Raw genomic sequence first — 8,750 nt, forward strand, 5'->3', positions numbered from 1 at the left:
CGGCAAAGTGGGTTGCTCGTGGTGTTTTCAGCGGGTCGGGCTGTCTGACTTGGAACCGCCTGTTTTGGGGGCGCTGCACGGCACGACATAGTTCCATTAAACTTTCCACGATAACGCGCCAAACTTTGCGCCCAGCAAAACTCTCAGTAATTTGCAGGAAGTCGGCGCCCAGCACGATTCCCACCCAGAAGTCGAGGAGCCGATGGGAGCACTCTGGTCATAAGTTAGGCCCTGCACTAATCAAGCGCTGCATATCAGACTAAAGGCAGGGCACGGCTGCCCCACTGAGGCATTTATTAATAACGCGAACTTTAAATAACCCGACGGAACTCAAGGCAGGTCTGGCCAGAAGAGCTGGATTCAAGTCAAGTCGACTCCTGCCGCCCGACCTTTCTGCATGCCGCGTCCTGCGGCGTTTCTTTGATAATTGCGCATACGCCACGTTGGCCGCACTGAATGCATAGAGCCTCGGGGTTTGAGCGCTTGTCTGGGCATTTTCGGAATATCCGGAATTCTGCGGGCTCTTGCCCTGGGTAGTAGTCGAGCTGCGGATATCCTGATCGTCTGGGGCTGGAAAGAAAACTGAAGTTAATTGTTAATATTTATGGGAGGCATCCCGATTTGGCTAAAAACACTAGGCAGTAATTTTAAACAGCTCAAAGGAAGTTCTTGCGGTTAGGTAGAAATAAATAAGCTAATTGCAATTAAAGTGAAGTGGTAATCGAAATCGAAATTTAAAGAGATTTAAATACTGCAGAGAAACTATCTCAGTATTAAATGTTAATCATTTTTTTACAATAATAAAAAATTAAATAAATACATATAAAGCATTGGTAAAACATTTATATAAGTCTGTGAAATAATATTTTGACGACTAAGGCGACTTTTAGGTTAAAAAATATAATATTTATAATATATTTTTTTTAGGGCAAGGTCTGAACTTTATAAATTTATAAAAACCGTCTCTCCTCGAGTATATACGAACACATGGTAATTTATTTCGGCTTGAAACGGTTTGTTTGGCCAATAACTGCAGTGAATTCGCAGCTGTTTGTATTGGGTGTTTGTATTGTTATTATTATTACGGCACATGTTGCCCAGATGCCCGGGCAGGCAAAAAATGTTGGCCTTATTCGGACCAAGGGCCAACTTGGCTCGCCGGTACTATCAATCTTTCGCCATGTTTTTTCATTACTTTTTTGGGTTTGTTTTTTTTTTTGTTTTTTTGTATGGTTTTGGTGTGTTTGGCTTCCTGCCAGGATGCATTATCGTAAAATGGAATTTAGAATTTTCGTAGCACTTTGCGGGAGCTAAAGTTGCTTCGATTCGTGACTGCGCCGGGTTCTAGTCCTTTGAGTGACTCCTGCGACAGCTTTGACCAGTTGATTGTCGCCACTCCGAGGACCCCTAACCCTTTAACCCCTTAACACCCCGTTCGTTGCTGTTTCCTGGTTCATTTGCACTTGCCACCTGTGATCCCTGTCTGCAGTTGTACCGATGTTGATATTCTGCCCAAAAACATTTTACAAAAGAGCTCAACACGAAAATTGGCCAAAACGGAGCAGCCGGGTTCGGGGTCGACCAGACAAGCCACAAAAGCCAAAGCAGACCAAAAAAACAGGGAAAAACGGAAAAACTTGATAGAATCTTCCGACACTCCCTTCGCCGCCTTTGTCACTCATCCCAATTCCTCCCAACCCCCTCCCCGAATTTTTCCTGTTTTCCCGACTCAGTTTGCCAAGTTTGTCGGCTTGCAGCTGCATTACATGTGGTCGAGGCGGAGCGGCATCGACAGCCGTTGCAAGCTCTTGTTTGTTATACTTGGCGAAAGTTTGCCATCAGATGCGGGGGCAAGTGTTGCCTACGGGGCGATGGTGGTGAGATGGGGCTTAGCAGGACTTGCGGCAAGGATATACTGGAAGCACGTTTATGGACTGTTGCATGCGCTGCAATTGTGGCTCAACTAAACTGGCCGTACTTAACACATATCCCTTTGATAGCCACACAACTGTTTTTATACACGAAACATTTATTAAATATAACACTTTCAAATTTTTGATGATTTATCCAATCAAAACTTTATGTATTTTGAAGTATATGTTAAATGGCATGATTCTTGTCTGAATAATGCTTGTAAATAGCCTAAAACGAATTATCAATCAGATTCCTTTAAGAAATCAAATGTCTTTGGCAAACTAAGTTTAAGTCCGTATTTAAAATACCATCAATGGTTAAATGCCAAGCTGAGCTGCAAAACGCTCCATTGAAGATCAGGCCCCAAGTTGCTCTTCATCTGTTGTCCGAAATGTCCTAAACAACTTCAATATGCAATTTTCTTCGACTGAGAACTTTTTGTAGCCTCTTAGTCAGGCCGCAAACTTTTCTAATAACCTAAGATACTCGCAAACAGACACGCTGAGGAGCTCTCCGAAGTTCGGGGAGGGGCTCCCCGAATAATGTGGGCCACCAGAAAAATTGCAGGGCACAAAACAGAGAGCCGAACATGCCGTCGATGTAGAGCCATATCAAATTGACGCGTTATTTCGAAAACTTTCAAGGAGAGGCATTAAATTTGCAAAAGTAAATTTGCCGAGCGAGTTAGCCGGAGTGTGAGCAAGTGCATACGTGATATATTATTTCACATTACGCGCAAATTGAAAAGCTCAATGAAATAAAAAAAAAACAAGAAAGCAGCCATTCCAAACACAAATAAAGAGGGAAAATATTCCACTAACGCCGGCGAAAGTGTTTGTAGGGAAGTAGGGGATACGCAAGTTTAACTGCCGTTTCCCCTTTTATGCCCTACAGTTACGTCTAACTGTAAACTGAGATACATATATCTATGGACGAACGGAATATATATGGCTTATTGTGTTAGTTTACTTGCGCAGCCGGAATTTATGAATCAATTTTTTAGTGTTGGCTCATAAAAACTCAAATAAATAAATTTGTGCGGAAGTTATATTTGTGCTGTTGTTTTTCAATTCCAGATTGCCGATGTGCACTGAAATTGCATGCAGTAAAATAAATGGCGAATTGATTGATTGAGCACTTGATTGATGGCGCTACGCTTTCACCGCCTAATGAGTAAACCATTTTTGCGCACTGAATGCATTGAATATTAGTGTTGGTTAATCATTTAACACTAACCGAAATTTCATTGCTTAAATATTGGATTATGCTTTACATCGAGGCAGTCGAGGCAATTTATTCAGCATGAAAACTGAAATTGCAATTTTTTCATTATATATTACAAGTGCTGAACGACACTTTATTGCTCACTCGATTGAAATTGATAATTATAATTAATTATATATGTGAAGATTAGTAATAACTTCTACTTATTTCCCATTTATACCGATAAAGAACTCGTGCCACTCGTAGCTTGCAAAGACAATTAAAAGACCCATTGCTGCACAAAATGAACTACTTAACTATTGTTGATAACTTTGTAAATTACAGATTAATCCACAATTTGAAACCACTCAACGTGTACAGAATAAAACCCACGAGTCCCCTAACTTCCAATCCCAGCGAATGCAACTTTCAGTGGCGCCCCGCAGCTTTGCCTCTAATATGTCCAAAAGTTGCAACCAATTTCGAACTGCAGCTGGGTGGTGCACACTCGCATCAGTGGCTGATGCCTAATGGCCGTGATAATGCCATGACAACTGTGCGAACATCGGAGTACTCCCGAAAGTTCTGCCATCTCCCGGGACAGTCTGTCGAGTTCGAAGCCACGGAACTATGGCAAAATTACTCAACAACGTTGCAACACCTGCGTGGATGTGGCTCCTTTCCAACCAGCAACTGCGGAGCAACAAAAAGGAGGTCCTGGACCAATTAGTTCGGACTCCTGGCCAGCAATTGGGCAACGTGTATCGTTCTCTTTAGCAGCAGGAGGCTGTGAACGACGCATGTCAAGTAGAAGTCCCAATAGTTGGTAAGTGAAAATGATAATAAACTTCCAATAATAAGGAAAAGCATACGAAATCAAATATAAGTGTTATGAAACTATAGTGTTATTTGTGAAACAATAATGTTCGATAAGTCAATAAAAGTCTAATCTGGCAATCTGGAAATATTTATGCCCGAAAGCATAGAGAGCTGACAGTTTCTGTTTCGGCCAAATACTCAAAAGTACACATTCACTTTTCTGTCAAATTAATCCCATCCGGAAAAGTTCCCATCGAAAAAGAAAAAAAAGGATTGATGGACATACGAGCAAAAACAGTTATAAAGACGAGAGAGTGGCGGATAGGACAACATCCAGCAAGCTGGCGATTCGGTTTGAAGCCCCAAAAGACGAAAAAATCAAAGCGATGTGAGTTCAACGGAGTCCTTTAACTTCTGTCTCTAACCAACTTATCCAGAATACGTCCACGCTGGTGGAGTGGCGGTGTGGCAGGTGCCATTGCGCAATGCTTTACGGCACCTTTCGATCTGATCGAGGCTCGAATGGTGGTTATCAAAAAGGACAGAGGAATGGCTTCAAATCTCCAGCAGGCAATTCGAACGCATGGTAATTATGGGGACAAGCTAAAAATAAAATCCCTAGCATAACACTATCTAAATACTTATAAAAGTTGGCAAAACTAACTTTGCTGCAATAAAAATAAATGAGGGTCCTTTTGAAAGGTATGCTTTTTTAAGACTCCTATTGTGGCACACTTGTGTGTGGATGCAACGCCTTGTTTTGATAGGAAATTCCCTTCCTAGGTTTCATTTCACTATACGACGGCTTAAGTGCCCAGTTGGTGAGGCAGCTGACATACACATCGCTGCGGTTTCACCTGTACGAAATGGGAAAGGAGCACCTGGATGATCCTGCTGGTTTGTGGCACAAAGTGCTGGTGGCTGCATTGGCTGGTTGTGTGGCTGGTGTGGTGGGCACACCCATGGAGTTGATCAACACCAGGATGCAGGTCAATCGCGCGCTGCCCAAGGAAACACGATGGAACTATCGAAACGTCTTTGATGGTCTGTACCGCGTGACCAGGGAAGAGGGCTTTACGAAGCTGTACAGCGGATGTTTCCTCTCATTTATGCGGTCTAGTCTCATCACCATCAGCCAAAATGCGGCTTATGATCAGGTATGGTTTTATAAATAAAGAATTAGTATAAATGTTATATGATTCCCTGTTTAATTGCGCAGGCCAAGCAGATCTACGCGGAAGTTTTTCACATGAAGCACGACAACACCTTGCTGCACCTGATAAGTTCCGTGACGGCTGCTTTTATTTGCGGTCCAATCATTAAGCCCATTGAGAACTTGCGATACCTCAGGATGGTGGATTCCAGAAGATTGTTAAATTCCATTTCCTATATGATGCGCTTCGGAAGTCGCGGACCTTTTCGCGGTATGGTGCCCTACGTTTTGCGCATGGTGCCCAATACGGTCATTACTTTTTTAAGTTTCGAGCAGCTTCGTGTTCATTTTGGGTACATTGAAATTGAAGATGATGAATGATTGCGAGAAGCAATGTGTGTCAGCCAAAAGTAGTATTACCTTTTGTATATGTATTTTAACACAAAAGAAAGAATTATATACTTTTCTGGTAACAAGAAGCACACAAGAAATAGAACGAAGATTTATATTAAAATATTGATTATTTGCCTTCATTTATTCTTAACCACCAAAATTTAATCTAAGTTATCTCATGCCATTCAGCTCCGAAGCCGTCTATTCAAACATTTGCTTCCGAAGCCACCTATTCTAACCTCTGACCTCAATGGCATCCACTGTACGCTGGTCAAATAATTGGTAGCTTCCTGACTCCTGGCCTCGGACTCTTGTTTATTTGTTAAGCAAACTCGACCAGAGTCAGGCTAAATAAACGGCGCATGCACCTTCATGAGGCATTCAATTCCGCATTGATTGCACACAGAGCTGCTTGCAAAAACGGGTCAACAGTGCGTATGCGTTATATTTAATAATGCAAACCAAGGCGAGCTTGCCACAACGACCAATGTGGCTGAAGAAACACAAACTATGCAAATGATTTTAATGGCAAACCAAATGTGCCAGCCAAACGACTAATAACCTGGCAAGTGGGACAGAAAGCAACGAACCCGCTACCTCTGACCTGTGACCCCCTGCCCGAGGTCTTCAGACATCTGAGGCACAACTCATCGTCGATGCAATCGCAAGTCTGCCATAAACTTGGCTCAAAGCATTTATGCAAATCGTGGGTGCCCCGCCTGAGTGTTAGTTTGGGCTAAAGGACTAGTCATAATCAAACACTCGCAAAAACTTCGTGCTCCAGTTTATGAGGCTTTAAAGAAGATTTTTACAGGCCATGATGATCGTTTAATTTATTTCAAAGCACATAAATAATAAAGAGAGGTTCTTCTTAAAAAACACAATTTCGGAATTTCATAATTTTGTTAAGTGCTAATACGATTTAAGGGTGTGAGAGCAACTTCTATAGAGCTTTTATTCAATTTAATTGCGTCGCGTTATTCTTATTTTTGCGCTTTGCCATCGTTCTAAAATTGCCTACTTAGAAATTCAATTTCCACAATGATTGCAATCACGATTAAAGGGTTGTCGAGAGTGGGTGCGTGTGGAGTAATAGCCGGAGTGTCCTCCATATGCTCGCCAGCCATCCACAACAATGCCGTTCATACGTGCAACATTTACCCACGTTTACGTGACACGACACCCACACAGCGCAGTATGCGGCACTGGATGGATGTGTGGCGGCAGGATGGGATGGCGGAGTCCGCCAACGCTGTCCGGGCATTGTTGCTCATACGCCTAGTTGTCATCGTGGCGGGATCTAAACTAGAACTACACACACGGCACGTGCTGGCATTTAGCCCCATCTTCGGTGGCACAACTGCGTCCTCCTTGTCAAGGAGTTGGACAAATTAATGTTCATTAGTCACGTTGCGAGTTGTAATCAATTTATAATGCGACCAGTTGTGGTTGATGTTTCGTTCGGCGGAAGGAAAAGGTTCTTGGGGTCAATGATCCAGTAATACTGGGCTTCGATTTTTTATTTACTTTAATTCTGCTTTACGAGGACTTCTTATTCCATTAGTAAGCAAAATTAAATACGTCTTTGAATTAATGGAAATCTTTAGCGTACAAAAACGTTGGTAAAAGTTCACATGGTATTTTTGTCAAATTCCAAATGCGTAGTAGTACGATCGTCTTAATTGTACTTCCCCCCTCCCAGGGGACAAATTCCGAAGTGGAGCCTCAGTTGCTCGTACAAAACAAATAGCAAAGTGGTGGCCGGTGCCTTTCGCACTATAGTTGGCACAAATCCTCGGTAGGGTCCCATCAGGCCAAATCGCATCATGTGAACAGACGCTTGGAAGACAGTGCGAAATTCGCCGGGTCTGGAGTTCATCATAATGGTCCTTACTACGTCCAGGGGATGAGTGATCGCAGACGAAATGAACGAAGTGCCCAGCGAAGTGAGAAAGTGCAAGGGCAATCCGTCATTCACAGAGATATTTTTCCTCACTTCCGTTTTAATCTTAAAAGATAACAACATATAATTCGCAGTTAATGATAAGCCAAGAGCTGACTAATAACTGTCATTTGGGTACTCACAATATCGTAGAATGCTATCTGGCTGCAAGTGCTTATCGATGATTTGAAAACCGCTACCGATCCTCCTTTGTAAAGTGCCCTCCAGCCCTCCTCCTTGGGAATTCGGATGAGGCCATCGAAGACATGCTTATAGCTGAGATCGAGGCGATAGGAACTCTAAGATTGATGGCGATTATTCGCGAGCTAGGTCAAAATACTTGCGTCGCTTGTACGGCGGCTCCTTCATATCGGTTTGCATCCGCACGTTAATCAGATCCGTTGGTATCCCAAACACAGAGCCGCATGCCCCAGCCACACAGCCCAAAATAATCTTTCCTACATATGAATCCCTTTCGAAGTACTCCAATTTCTTGCCAGTATCATACACGATGAAATGGATATTGGTGCTGGTCATTTGTCTCAGGATGGCAGCCGAGAAGCCATCGTAGAAGCCCAAGTATCCTAAAATCGGGAACATTATTATTATTTCATTATATATATTACAATTCCGTCCGTATACCTTTCAAAGTGTATATTCTTTTGATCGTGCCTAAAATTGTCCGTTTTTTTGATTGGATCTGCATGTGCGTTTTCACGATATCAATGGGCGCCACTGCGAAGGCAACGCATATCGAGGCAAAGCCACCGAACCACCAACGCGGCAAGAGTCCTTCCGGCTCATCATGGCAGTCGCCAAGGAAGTGGTCATCAAAAACCGGCATTCCTCCAGATGGTCGACGCACTTCCTTTCACCGTGCATTCGGATTCTTGACGGTACCAGATTGGCCTCAATTTAAAGAAATTGGTTTTTGATTGGGAGGGAAAGGCTTATGTGTTTCTTTTTTGCTTTCACTGACAATTTTAACATTATAATATTGTATATCGTTGTTAACTATCAATACAGATTGAGCTTTTTTACTTGGGACAAATTTGGATTGATCACCGAAAACGGCTGCCAATTAGTGACGAAGCACACTTCTGGCTTGTGCATCAGCAACTACATTAACTATGACATAAGAAAAATAAATTGATTTTCGAAAAATAGAATTGTGTAAAAATGAGTTGTTGGATTTCAAGAGGGATCTGTGAAATGCCTAGCCACGGACATTTACGGACATTTACCTAGTTAGAGTTTAAAAATTCACTATGTTTATTCTTTTTTGCGACCCTAATAGTTAGATTTTATATTTTCCAAAGTAATTTT

At 42.4% G+C, this 8,750-nt stretch overlaps 2 protein-coding genes across 3 annotated transcripts; one reads left to right on the top strand and one right to left on the bottom strand.

The window, feature by feature from the left end:
* Positions 1-3,747: 3,747 nt before the first annotated feature.
* Positions 3,748-5,584, top strand: LOC117139319 (mitochondrial dicarboxylate carrier). The gene is made up of 5 exons (XM_033301563.1): positions 3,748-3,876; positions 4,104-4,324; positions 4,374-4,522; positions 4,720-5,093; positions 5,156-5,584. Exons 1-5 carry the CDS (start codon positions 3,748-3,750, stop codon positions 5,468-5,470), a joined length of 1,188 nt encoding a protein of 395 aa, XP_033157454.1. The 3' UTR covers positions 5,471-5,584.
* Positions 5,585-6,971: 1,387 nt separating this feature from the next.
* LOC117140303 (mitochondrial dicarboxylate carrier) lies at positions 6,972-8,406 on the bottom strand. 2 transcript variants are annotated; one of them, XM_033303147.1, is made up of 4 exons: positions 8,067-8,268; positions 7,765-8,008; positions 7,568-7,700; positions 6,972-7,490 (listed from the first exon to the last, which is right to left on the bottom strand). In XM_033303147.1, exons 1-4 carry the CDS (start codon positions 8,266-8,268, stop codon positions 7,161-7,163), a joined length of 909 nt encoding a protein of 302 aa, XP_033159038.1. In that variant the 3' UTR covers positions 6,972-7,160. The 2 variants fall into 2 exon arrangements, 1 of the variants encoding a protein (XP_033159038.1); XR_004459412.1 differs by having other exon boundaries at positions 7,401-7,490; positions 7,769-8,008; positions 8,067-8,406.
* Positions 8,407-8,750: the final 344 nt, after the last annotated feature.

The sequence above is a fragment of the Drosophila mauritiana genome, chromosome 3L (genome assembly GCF_004382145.1).
Source record: "Drosophila mauritiana strain mau12 chromosome 3L, ASM438214v1, whole genome shotgun sequence".
NCBI classification, from domain to species: Eukaryota; Metazoa; Arthropoda; class Insecta; order Diptera; family Drosophilidae; genus Drosophila; species Drosophila mauritiana.

Excerpts from the sequence above, each read along its gene's own strand:
- LOC117140303 (XM_033303147.1), bottom strand. The coding sequence starts at position 8,268 with ATGCCGGTTTTTGATGACCACTTCCTTGGCGACTGCCATGATGAGCCG. Across the intron at positions 7,701-7,764 it reads CCGCCGTACAAGCGACGCAA|CTATAAGCATGTCTTCGATG; the intron begins GTATTTTGACCT and ends CCTCGATCTCAG. Across the intron at positions 7,491-7,567 it reads AGATAGCATTCTACGATATT|ATTAAAACGGAAGTGAGGAA; the intron begins GTGAGTACCCAA and ends TTATCTTTTAAG.
- LOC117139319 (XM_033301563.1), top strand. The coding sequence starts at position 3,748 with ATGGCAAAATTACTCAACAACGTTGCAACACCTGCGTGGATGTGGCTC. Across the intron at positions 4,325-4,373 it reads GACGAAAAAATCAAAGCGAT|AATACGTCCACGCTGGTGGA; the intron begins GTGAGTTCAACG and ends CAACTTATCCAG. Across the intron at positions 5,094-5,155 it reads AAAATGCGGCTTATGATCAG|GCCAAGCAGATCTACGCGGA; the intron begins GTATGGTTTTAT and ends TTAATTGCGCAG.